The sequence below is a fragment of the Stegostoma tigrinum genome, chromosome 14, assembly GCF_030684315.1.
Source record: "Stegostoma tigrinum isolate sSteTig4 chromosome 14, sSteTig4.hap1, whole genome shotgun sequence".
NCBI lineage: Eukaryota > Metazoa > Chordata > Chondrichthyes > Orectolobiformes > Stegostomatidae > Stegostoma > Stegostoma tigrinum.
Genome location: NC_081367.1, coordinates 4,796,748 through 4,809,308, shown reverse-complemented (window position 1 = coordinate 4,809,308; position 12,561 = coordinate 4,796,748). Strand labels below are relative to the sequence as shown.

Sequence of the window (12,561 nt, the reverse complement as noted above, 5' to 3'; positions counted from 1 at the left end):
TGGTTTCTGTTCGCAGATGCCCTGAAGGAGGTTAGGGACATGAGTGCCCAGTTACACAGCAGTTTAATCAGGCTGGAGCATTTCCAGAAACTCACGGAGCTGCGGCGAGATCTTATTGGCATTGAGAATTTGATTCTGCCAGGAAGGGTAAGTCCCCTAGGAAATATGTGGTGCTTGACTTTCTCCTGAGTTGAGAGGTTTATTAAAATGACAGGATTAATCTTGTCCTGTCACAGGTTTCAGCTTCCTTTGAGGTGGTGAGAGGAGTGTTGAAGGCTGAGGTTTATAAATGCATGAGGGGCATGGATAGGGTGAATTGCCAAGGTCTTTTTTCCCACAGTGGGGGAGTCCAAAACTAGAGGGCAAAGATTTAATGTGCGAGGGGAAAGATATAAAAGGAACCTAAGGGGCAACGTTTCCATATCGAAGGTGGTGCGTATGTGTGGGGAGGTGGTAGAGGTGGGTACAGTTACCACATTTACATCTGGATGGGTACATGAATAGGAAGGGTTTAGAGTGATCCAGGCTAAATGCTGGTAAATGGGACTATTTTGGTTTGGGATATCTACTTGGGAAGGACGAGTTGGACTGAAGGGTCTCTTTCCATGTTGTACCTCTCTATGACTCGAAGAGGAATGTGGCTGAATATTCTGATATTTGCCAGTGTTGTTTACTTGTCCATGGTCCTAGTGAGCTAATTTCTCTCCTTCCTTCCGCTGCAAAGCAAATAAAAGAAGGAGACATACGTATTCGGGAAACAGGATCAGGTGTAGGCCTTTCAGCCTCTTGAGCCTGTTTTACAATTAAACTAGATCACGTGGTTGATCTGCCTCAATCCAATTTTATTACACTATACCTGTATCCCTTGATTTGTTTAATATCTAGAGATCTCTTGATCTCTGTCCTGAACATATTCAGTGACTGAAATTCCACTGTCCTCTGGGCTTGAGAATTTCAAAGATTTACCACCCTTGGAGGGAAGGAATTCCTTCTGATCACAGCCTTGAAAGATCTGCTCCTTATTCTCAGACTCTGCCTCCTACTCTGAGGCCCAGTTCCTCACCCCAGCCAAGGGAGAAAACATTCTTCCTGCTTTGACCCTGTTGAACCCTGGAGAATTTGTGTAAGTATCAATGTGGTCTCTTCTTATTCTTTTAAATGCTGGGGAATAAAGAACCAATCTCCTGGTAATCACGACCTCACCATCTCAGAATGCAATCTTGTGAACCGTTTAGACAGCTCATTTCATGTCCTCGGGCTTTCCAAACACCCCAGCACACTGAGGTTTCTACTCTTGTTGGGAACAAGTGTGACAGAGCCCACGGAAGCTGCATCGGACTACACAGCAACCTACAGACTCAACCTCAGAGTGAAAGAGTCATCCTTGTCTGTGAGGGACTACCACTGAAATGAGGCTGTAGGGAGCACAATCGTGTGATTTGTACATAATGGGATCTCTCGAACCTGAGTGTGATAAAGACTAGATGATGTATTTTTGCTGGCGTTGGTCCAAATTGGTTTTGGCATCAGGCACAACCTCCCTGGTCTCCTTCAAATCTGGTCTTTTATGTTCACTTAGGGCAGAAGGGGCCCAAGTTTAAACTCTTCCCTGAGGGAGTTAGGGATGACACCAAGGGCTTGAGGCTGCAGTAGCAAAGGGGGCCTGCTCTTTTTGGATAGATATTATGGTTTGGCTGTGATGGCCTTCACAGTCAGTATTCTCACATGGAGATTGCACATTGTGTAATTATAATTTTAAGTTATTGTACCGCCTTTCCCTTCAGGACTTCATTCGGGAAGGCTGTCTCTATAAACTTACCAAAAAAGGCCTGCAGCAGAGGATGTTTTTCCTGGTAAGTAGTGGCTGTATCTAATAGCCTCCTATATCTAAAAAGAGCTACCTTATCCCTCATTGGTGATTTTCATGTTAGGAAAGGATCAAGTCTCTTGAAAGACCGTAATGCTTACTCTATTTAAAGGTCTCTGTCTCTCACTTTCCCACTTTTACTTTTTATATATTATGTTCTCTTACATTGTATCAGTCATTGTTGGTTCACCTGTACCTGTTCTCTTAGATATTGCAAAATTCAGCGAAGTTGTTAATTCAGTCATGGTATATCATGATGCTTATTTTTTCATGGACTCGTGCTCTCTTTGTCTGTGTACCTTTTCCTCAGTGCCACTTATTCTCCTATATGTGAAGGTGGTTATATTTCATGATATGTTTCAGTTTGAATAGTGTATTTTAACTTGTTGGGATACTCTAGTTCAATGTGGTCAGGTGTGGTGCAGAGGTTGAGATGCGTGCTGTATTTAGACTGCATTGAGTTTTCCCATTACGTGCAAGCATTGATTAATACAGCATTACAAGAGGCTGTTCATCCCATCAGGTCTGCACGGGTTCTTCCAGAAAGTTATCCAGTTAGCTTCGCTCCCCTTTTCTTCCCTGAAACCTGCACAATTCTGAGATTCTGTTTTGAAAATTATGATTGAATTATGATTCCACCTCCCCTTCACATACCACATTCCATCCCTATAATGTCCTGTGTAAAGAAACATTTCCATGTATTGCCTATTGTTCTTTCGACACGTTCTAAATCTATATCCTCAGGCTATTGACTCTGAGTCACTGCGTATACAGTAATTTCTCCTTCAGAACTATCCAGGATTTTAAACACCCATTGAACAGCTGCTGTAGGGAGAACAATCCTAGTTTGTTCAAGTTCTGCGCATAATTCAAGACCCTCATTCCTGCAATTCTGGGAAATTTCTGTCATACCTTCCCCAAGTCCTTGGCAACCTCCTGGAAATGTGCCTAAAACTGAAGCAAACATTCCAGTTGAGGCCAATACCATGTTTATAAATGTTTGGAGAAACTTCAACTGCTTTGGTGCCCTGTTCCTCGGTTCTAAAACCCAGAGATCCCAGAGAAATTTTAACAGCCTGCTCGATATATGCTTCTCCTTCCCATGGCCCTGCAATTTCCTGGAAAATGGTGCCATTTAGTCCACATTTACTACTTCTCAGTTTCTTGAGTAAAATCCTTCATGTTTCTCTTGCAGACTTAGTATTTTTATTTCATTAGACAATTTGCTCTGCCAGTCTGTTGCTTACATCACTTTGGATATTGTGCCACTTTGAAATGATGCCCTGTGTACAAAGCCTGGTTTATTGACATGTATCAAAAGCAGCAGAGATCCCTTGGTAATACCACCATAGACTTCCATCCCATCAGAAAATTAGCCTAAATCCGCTTTCTCTCTCCGTGTTATATTTTGGTTCAAATATGTTATTGACCGTACTGGACCCCGCCCCCAATATATCAAGGAGATAGCCTGCACCCTAACTTTTATATTTATTTAAAGGCAAATGTAAAGGCACTGTGTCCCAGATACAATTCGATTGGTTCATAACTGGGCTTTAAGCAAAACATGTTTTATTCTTACAGAAGAATTTGTATAGCTTTAACTCTGTTGAAATATTTAACAAGATAATATATTCGGTAACATCAATCATCAACAGTTCCAACATAAGCAGTATCCTATAAACACCCTTTGGTAAAAATGCAATTCAGCAAAACAGTTACAGTTCTCATGTGCAGTCTCTCTCCAGTCCAGAAGAAAGAATCAAGCCATCCCTTATGATTTTTAGGAGGAGGCCTTGCTGTCTAAAACTTCACTCCAGCAATTGGCAACTTAAGTTGTTAGCTCAACAGTTAGCAGAAACTTTCTAACTAATTGGAAGCAAAACTAAAAACCATTTCTTGGATCCTGACCCCTGACCCCACCCACTCATGACTCCTTTAGTCTCATTTAAAAAAACACCCAAGGAGAACTCAAAAGCTGTTTCCGACTGTTTGTCTGAAGGAGATATTCCAGTACCATTGTGCCCATACCCTTCTGCAAGGGAAACAGGACAGAACACATCTCTCTTAAAGGCACAATTGTGTTTTATGCCTACTTGACTCAAGTGCTTTATTCAGTTTAGGATTTCTCCGTTTGATGGAATTGCATAGCTCGATTTGATTTTTTCCTAAATCATCTACGTTGCAGGACTCACTGAGTTTGTTATCTCTCCCAGTTCTCTGACATGCTGTTGTACACAAGCAAAGGAGTGACGACTAGCAACCAGTTTAAAGTACATGGGCAACTTCCTCTGTACGGAATGATAGTAAGTATACGGAGACAATGCCTGGCAGTAGTTTTATGATGGCCTGGCTTCGATTAATCTGTGCTGGTCGTTTTCTTGTTCATCAGCTTTATTACAAACATAAAAGAAGTATTTGGGAAACGGTGTAATATATGGAATGTAAAAGAAACTCTTAGAAGTAGAGCTGACAGGAGTTGAGTACAGGACCTGCCAATCAGTGTTACCTGCTATTTATGTCTGTGGGGGTTTTGACTATCTTGCCTTATGTATCCATTGTATTGAGAAATCTAGGTTGGTTACAGTGTTTGACAATGCAGTGCACCATCAATGTTGGCTAGTGCAACTAGACGTTGAATTAAATGATGAAATAAGGGTTAGTGACCCTGAGCATGGCTTTTAATAAGCAAGGCCGCGAGTGAGTCAACAAAGTTCTACAATTCTGACACTTTGGAAACACGTTTAAGAGGCGAGATGATGATGATGCATAATGGAAAATGTGTACAGTGCCTATTTTTGTTAGGAGATGGAAAAGTAGAAGGAAACTCACCACAATAGTATTGCTAGAGAGAGACAAGAAAGATTTTAACTGTAGACAAGAGCTTAGAGCCTGGTATGGAATGAAGACTGGCTTTTTCAGATCTAGAGAGAGGGAGGGAAAGGTTGTTCTAATTACAGAGCAACATGTAAGTCCTGGCTGCATGTGAGTTGCTTCTGCTGTTTGAGCACCTCAGCAAAAATGCCCAAAATACGCTCCTAACACCTCCATGTGCCAAGGGTATTAGGCCTAGTATATTAAGCTGTTCTGTTGTATTAGCATCTCTGCACATATTTGACTTCAGTACACAAGCCCTGGCTTAAGTCATAAACAGTTCAGAGAATGTAATTATTTTTATTCTGCTCGAGTGGGACCTGAACTCATGTCTCCTGGCTCAGAGATGGGGTCACTACCGCTGTACCACTCCCTGGCACCCTGACCTTATGTACATGAATGTAAGAATGAGACTTCAGAAATGATCTTTAAGTAAGTGATAATTTGACTACAGTTTAGAAACATTTCCACAAGGGGGAGATGGTAAGTAATCGAAGCCGGAGCCCTATGGAACCAAATAAAGAAGGCATTCTTGGGCCAGATGTTAACTTGATAATACAAGGGAGATCGCGCTGAATATTAAAAGTACAGAAAAGAAGTGAAAAGGAGGCAATGACAGTGAAACCACAGGATGAAAGTACATTGGCTGCTGACATAAAAGGGAGTGCAACATGGTGTGTTCTATAGGCCTGTGCACAGTAATAGTATTGCCAGAAGAGTGGTGGGCTGGTTGTGATCAGAATGGGATCCATTGGTAGAGATAAAAGCCCAGTGGAGTTACTAAATTAATACTTTGCATCTCAGGCAGGAGTTACAACTGAGCAATGCCAAGAGTTTATCAGAGCCGCAGGCAGTACATACCCGCACCTTACTCTCCCTCCTGACATTGGCTGTCAAAATGCTTCAGAATGTTAAACTGAAGTAATATGTAGCAGATCTTGGAGATCTGAAATTAAAATAAAATGCTGGATAAACTCAGCAGGTCTGGCAACATTTGCGGAGAAAGAAACAGTTAATGTTTCCCGTCAGGTACAACTCTTCATCAGAACTGTTTCTGCCTAGTTCTGAAGAAGGATAATACTGGACTGGTATACTCTCCCTCGCGCGCTCTCTCGTGCTCTCATGCCCTCTCACTCTCATTCTCTCTTGCTCTCTCTCTGTCTGCACACGTACTGCCATACCTGTTCTACAGCACTTCCTGATTGTATTTTATGATGTAACTGTGGTGGTGCAGTGGATTTTGTAATAGTCAGACTTAGCAGAGAGCAGTAGTTGTAGCTTCTCTCTAGTACCAAAACATCATTACATCATTCCAGTTTGTCTACAAACCTTGTGCGAAACCTTTTGATGAGTTGTTTTCACCCATAGAGATTGGCACAGTGTCCATCCACACAAACACCTCCACTCATGCCCTTGTTTCTCTTACGTCAGTACCTGGGACTAGGATAGAAGTCACAGGCTTGGAGCTGCTCCTAGCCCACGCCCCCAGCCCCTGACTTGAGCCCCGAGTTCTGGTGTAGCCCCCTGTTCAAGTCTGTGCTCAGTATTGCAATGAGTTGCCTTTCAGTGGTTAGCCTGATTAGATTTTAATGGCAGTTATTATCTGAGGGCGATAGAACAGAATGGGTGTACATTCTCTACAGTTTAGATGCATGAGAGGCGATCTTATTGAAGCATACAAAATTCTGAGAGAGCTTGACAAGCGCGATTATGTGGCGTCTGCAAGTAACAGGAGAAAAGACCAAGATCTCAGGATAAGGGGGTTTGGGACTGAGATGAGGATGGGTTTCTCCATCCAGAGAGTTGTGAATCTTAGTCATCTACCCAGAGACTGCATGTCCGTTTATTGAATATATTCAACACTACAACTAAACTATGTTTGGACTCTGAAGGGAATGGAGGGATATATAAAGGGCAGGAGAGGGCAGTTGATAAAGAAATACAGCCATGATTTTTATGGAATGGCAGACCAGGCTTGCACAGCTTCCTGATCTCCTTTTGCCCAAATTTTCTTCAGTTCTCATGTACTCCTCCCTAAAGCAGATTCCAGATATGGTGAACCTTGCAGTAAACTGCATGCAATGGGTTTAACAGCACAAACAAAAATTCCCTTCCAGAATTTAATGTCAAAATTAATGTAAGGAGATTGAACTTGTTTAAAGATTGAACATCTATGAACAACTTTGAGTTCTATCCAGCAATTGTTTTGAAACGTGCTTGCTAATTTATCTCCTTTTCAGTCCCTTTTGCTCCCTTTCACTTTCATTGTTCAAATTCCATCCTTTTCTCTCCCTCTCTCCCTCTCTCCCTCTCTCCTTCTCTCCTTCTCTCCTTCTCTCCTTCTCTCCCTCTCTCCCTCTCTCCCTCTCTCCCTCTCTCCCTCTCTCCCTTTCGTCCTTTATCTCTTGCTCACCCTCGTCCCTGTTCTCAATCCACCTCTTTTGCTTCCCTCACCTCTTGCACTCTTTCACCCTGCTCCTTAACCTGAACTCCTCCTGTTTGTCATTTTCAGTTGCTTGTATTGCTCAGCGTTTGGTGAATGAAGAAGTTCTTGGAGGAGCTCTTGAGTGGGTGGATTAACAGGAAATGTAAGGGGCAGGGGAAAGACATCCGAGGAGGGCGGATAGGTGAACAGAGACCTCAGGATAGACAAGCTAGTGGGTAAGCATGCTGGGAGTAGAAAAACTGGCCATCACTCAGCTCAGATCCTGGCAGGTAGAAAGGCAGCCAACTGAGCAGGTGAGTGGCTAGTTGGGGAAACTCTACAGACTTGTCTGGCCATCTGGCAATCGCTTCAGTAATAGGTAGGATGGTGTGCACTGGGAACAGGAGATAAATCAGGTCGGCTCAAGTGAGATGGGATAGATGAGTGGATGGAAGACTAAGCTTGACCACTGTACAGCCATGGATTGTTGGCAGAGTCATAAAGTCATACAGCATGGAAACGGGCCCTCGGCCCAACTCGCCCATGCCAGTCAGGTTTCCCGAACTGAACTAGTCCCATTTGTCTGCGAGTTGTTCATATCCCACTACGCCTTTCCTATCCATGCACCTGTCCAAATGTCTTTTAAATATTGAAATTTTACCTGCCTCTACCAATTCCTGTGGTAACTCATTCCATACATGCACCACCCTCTTTGTGGAAAAAGTTGGCCCTTTTAAATCTTTCACCTCTCTCTTTAAGCCTATGTTGTCTAGTTTTGGGTTCCCCTACCCTGAGAAAAGATCTTGCTATTCAGTCTATTTATGTCCCTTGTGATTTTATAAGTTCACTCCTCAGCCTCCTACACTCCAGGGGAAAAAGTCCTCAGCCTCTCCTGATAACCGAAACCTTCTAGTCACTGAGAGCAGTGAGTGGGATTAGAATCAAATGATGGACAATTAGACAGCAGCATCTCACCGCAGGGAATCAGTTCTAGAGAAGAACTCAGTATTGATGTCATATTGCTAAGGATTACTAATCATAGTGACAAGTTAGTCAGGGTCAAAATTATAAAATCTGAAACCATGTGAGGTTGGAGACCATGCAGAGTGCGAGAGCATGCAGTAGAAAGATTGAGGGAAAAAAAAGACTAGCGATGGTGGAAGGAAAACAATGAAAATGGACTAGCGGCAGCTGACCTTTTTTGAAACAGCCTCGCACTCTAGCTAAGTGCTGAATCACTGAAGAAAGTCTCCAGGGTTATGTCTTCAATAGGCACCTTAAGAGACCACAGCTTTCTGGTTTGTCTGTATGTCAGTGAAACCCAAGGTAACTGCTGAAGACATTTCCACCTATTGGCACCTTCCTGTGCCACCCAGTTGAAGACTCCATCCCTTGGCTCTTACTGATCTTGGTAACATTACATCTGCTTTGGAGCACAGTCAGCAATGCCCAACTGAAAACCACACCTTGTGGACATTGGGCATTTGAGCCACGGCCACATTTCTTTGACGCCTTGTAAATGGGGCAAAAGCCAGTTTACCCTCTGCCACTGAGGAAAGAGCTCAGCCCTAGCTGGAGGTTTGCGTCTAATTCCAGCAACCATGCTTTCCAGAGGATGTTACATGGGGGATAGAGGAGATCTGATACAGGTATTTATAAACAGGAATTGTTTGGACATACCGAACAAGTGTTTCTAGTGGCTGAAGGGTTGATAAGGTGCATGGATAGAAGCAGATCTAATACCAGGAAAATTATGTTTATGCAATGAATAGATAAGACTTGAATGCACGTTGTGCTAGACTGGTGGATACGGATTTAACAGAAGCCTTCTAAAGGAAATTATATAAAAGCCACAGGCCAAAATTTCCAGGGATATGAAGGAAAAGTAAGGGCTATTGTGGTGCAATTTACCTTTGGGCCTTAAGATCCTCATTAAAGTTGCCCATGTGATGGAGATGTGCCATATCCTGCCTGAATGTGCATTTTTTAATGTAAAAGTGAGCAAGTAGGACTAACTCGCAGGATTGCTGTTTGGAAGGTGGGTATGCGCTCCAATGGACTAACTGGTGTCCTGGAATGTGCTTTTGTATACTTCTAGGAAACCACATTAAGCAAAAATCACTGCAGTTGGCAGCATATGTGAATGTTTTGCTAACTGTTGGCAGGGATCCATTGTGCAGTAATCTCCTTATGCCATCTGTCTGTATTCTTTCTTTGTATTTGCATTTCTGCAGCTGATTGTGCTGGAACCCCCGGTGAGTATTGACCTCTCAGGATGTTCTATCAGGATGGGATTCCCTTTCTTAGCATAGGAGCTGTCAGCTCACTCTAAATCCTGCTTGTACTTAGGATCATTATGCACAATGAAAGCAGACTTAGAAACTCCTTTGATGCATTTTGTAAGATGCAAATATATTTTGAACTTTTCTTTACTTCTTCCTTTCCTGTCATGTCGGTAGTGTTGCTGATTACTCTGTTGTATTGCTCCAAACCTTTGCACTTTGTTTCCCTCTTTGCCTCTGTTGTTTTTGACCCCTCACTTGACTGAATGGGAATCTGACAGTAAGCTGCTCTCATTGGATGTCTACAATGACTCCATGTTGATATTAGTTTTTTCCTAAGCCATTTTCCTCCGAGCCTCTGAACTAATATCAATATCAATCTACCTTAGCCGTAAACTACTGAATTGGTCTTCATCTTGCCCTTGAGCCTATCTAAGTAGCTTAATGATGGTAATGTTCTTGTAGTCACCCTTTGGATCTTTTCCAGTGTCAATATTGTCCAAGGTCAGAATCTGACTAGCAACCCGTACAGTGTCTAAGTGGTGCCCTTTGATTTGTATCAAATGATTGTGTTAATACAATCTGACACAATGTTAGTGTTATCTACCACTTTTCTCCATTGGTTGTCTTTTCTTTTCTGTGCGTGTTAACGTCATCATCTCTCTCAATCTCTTTAGGTTTGTTCTCTGAGATTGAGATATTCTGTCTTGACTCTACCAGCATCAATCTGCTTAACACTACTAGCAAGGCTAATTTGTCACTCGACACATCTTGGCAACTGATGTGCGCACAGAGTACCCTTACTCTACGTCCTACCTCTTATTTCCTAACTCATCCCTATCCATGCCAATAGGTTGCTTCCAATTCTTAATGCTTTTACTAACAGCATTGAATGTGTGAAAGTTCATTGAATGCCTCCTGGAGATCCATAGACACCCACTTCACCCAGCTCATTAGTGACCTCAAAATATTCAACTCAGTTTGTTGGGTCCTTCACCCAGCTCATTAGTGACCTCAAAATATTCAACTCCATTTGTTGGGTATGATTTACTCTTTACAAGTTCATGCTACTTCTCTCAAATCAGGATCTATTTGTCTCAAGTGTTCACTCACTTTGTCCTAGTGGTCAATTCTAATCGCTACCTGACAACAGACTTTAGTACTAGAATTTTTTGCTTCTTTCTCAGATGTATTAAATAACAGTGACACTCAGAATTGTCCAATACAAAGAGACCATTCTGAATGAAAAAAATTTTGGAAGAACATCTGCAAATTCTGCATCTTCTTCTCTCCCTAGCTGATGAGTTTACTAAATTAAAATCTATTAGGTACTGGCGATTTGACAATCTTAGGTCTCGTTAGTTTCTCCATTACTGTTTCTTTTAAAGTAAGACTAAATCTAGTAAGTTTCTCACCTTGATTTATTTCTTCCTCATAACCTTGAGTATTTTATTGTCATCTACTCTAGAAAGTTGTTATTTGGTAAATTTGCCAATACCTAATTTTAATTACAATCTTACCTATATCTGTCTTAAGGAAGTCTACATTACTCGTAGCTGTCAGCTTTCATTTAATGTACTTGTAAATGCCTTAACTCTTGCCCTTGATATCCCTTGAATGATCTTTTATTGTTTCCCCTTTTATTCTGATTTTACTATTCTCTTAGTATCTCTCCCAGTCTGTGCAATCATTGCATTTTTGTAAGCCCTTTTAATTTTATACTACCTCTCACATGTTTGGTTGATCAAATGTCTTGAAGGCTTTTACCTTGTGAATCTTGGTTCGGTTCAACTTACGTTATTTGCATTTTCTGAACTTGGTTTTGATTAATCACTTTGTTGCACTGTTTATAACATGTTTATTTCTGTAGATCGAGGAGTCTGAGAATGAGTGGTCTGTTCCACATTGTTTCACCATATACTCTGCTCCGAAGACACTAGTTGTGGCGGCCAGGTACTATTCTCTTTTATTGTGCTGAAATGTGTTTAGAACACTTTAATCATCCTATTTTCGATTGGTTGCATCTTCAGTTCCTTGTCCCAGTAGAAAGATGCATCAGAATTGGTGATAAAGAGTGGTGGTGAACCCATGTCACACTGTGCTCTGTGCCAGGGTACAGCGCACAAAGATTCATAAGGACTGATCAGAGGGAATTGATTATGGGATGGGCAGGGAGTCGAACTCTCTGTCACTCTTTCAATGACTGTACAAGAGTGAGTGACCGGACATCTCTGTCTACTTTAGGATGGGTTTAAAGTTCTCACAAAGTTGCCTTCCTCAAGTAATAAACCAAGTGCTGGAATGACCTTGGTAGCTTATTTTATTGTTGCCATTCAAGGAGAGAGTGAAGACTTGATGAGCCCAACTTGGGAATTATCTTTTGCTGTACATTTGTAAGTCTATGTGTGTGATAATGTGTACATGGAAGAATAAGTTTACGCAGGTCAGGGTACAGCTGTGTGTGATTGGTATGTGTAGGTGTGCATATGCATGAGCAGAAATGTTTTAGTGCGTTTGTGATTTCAGTAAAAATGTGAATGTGTAAATTTTATTTCACACACTCCAGCAATTATGATCACACATTCCCATATTTAATAGAGTCTTGGAGTCATGCAGCACGGAAGCATACTGTTCAGTCCTATTAGTCCGTGCCAACCAAGTTCCCAAACTAAACTATTCTCACCTGCCTGTGCCTGGCCATATCCCTCCAAACACCACTTCTTATTTATGTACTTATCCAAATGCCTTTTAAACACTGCAACTGTACATGCATCCACCACTTCCTCTGGCTTTCCTTCCACACACGAGCCACTCTCTGTGGTTGCCCTTTATGTCCTTTTCAAATCTTTCTTCTCTCACCTTAAAAATATGCCCCTAGTTTTGGACTCATCTACTTTCGGGGAAAAAACTCTTGTCTTTCACCTTATCCGTACCCCTCATGATTTTATAAGATCATCCCTCAACCTCTGACTCTCCAGAGGAAAAATGTCCCAGCCTTTCCAGCTTATTTTTGTAACTCAAGCCCTCCATTCCTGACCACATCCTGGCAAATCTTTTCTGAATCCTCTCCAGTTTAATAATATCCTTCCTGTAACAGCGTGACCAGAAACTGTTTA

The 12,561-nt window shown here is 41.9% G+C and overlaps 2 protein-coding genes across 7 annotated transcripts in view; one reads left to right on the top strand and one right to left on the bottom strand.

The window, feature by feature from the left end:
- LOC125457952 (alpha-1,4-N-acetylglucosaminyltransferase-like) overlaps window positions 1-12,561 on the bottom strand; it is a 132,317-nt gene that overhangs the window by 23,317 nt on the left and 96,439 nt on the right. The gene's annotated exons all lie outside the window — the stretch shown is intronic.
- The window catches only part of farp2 (FERM, RhoGEF and pleckstrin domain protein 2), a 145,670-nt gene that overhangs the window by 118,141 nt on the left and 14,968 nt on the right, over window positions 1-12,561 (top strand). For 5 of the 6 annotated variants that reach the window (XM_059650943.1, XM_059650945.1, XM_059650942.1 and 2 more), the window contains 5 exons: window positions 17-147; window positions 1,785-1,853; window positions 4,081-4,170; window positions 9,398-9,418; window positions 11,316-11,398. In XM_059650943.1, coding sequence (XP_059506926.1) covers window positions 17-147; window positions 1,785-1,853; window positions 4,081-4,170; window positions 9,398-9,418; window positions 11,316-11,398 — 394 coding nt within the window. The remainder of the gene's footprint in view (window positions 1-16; window positions 148-1,784; window positions 1,854-4,080; window positions 4,171-9,397; window positions 9,419-11,315; window positions 11,399-12,561) is intronic. The other variant, XM_059650944.1, reaches the window with a different exon arrangement.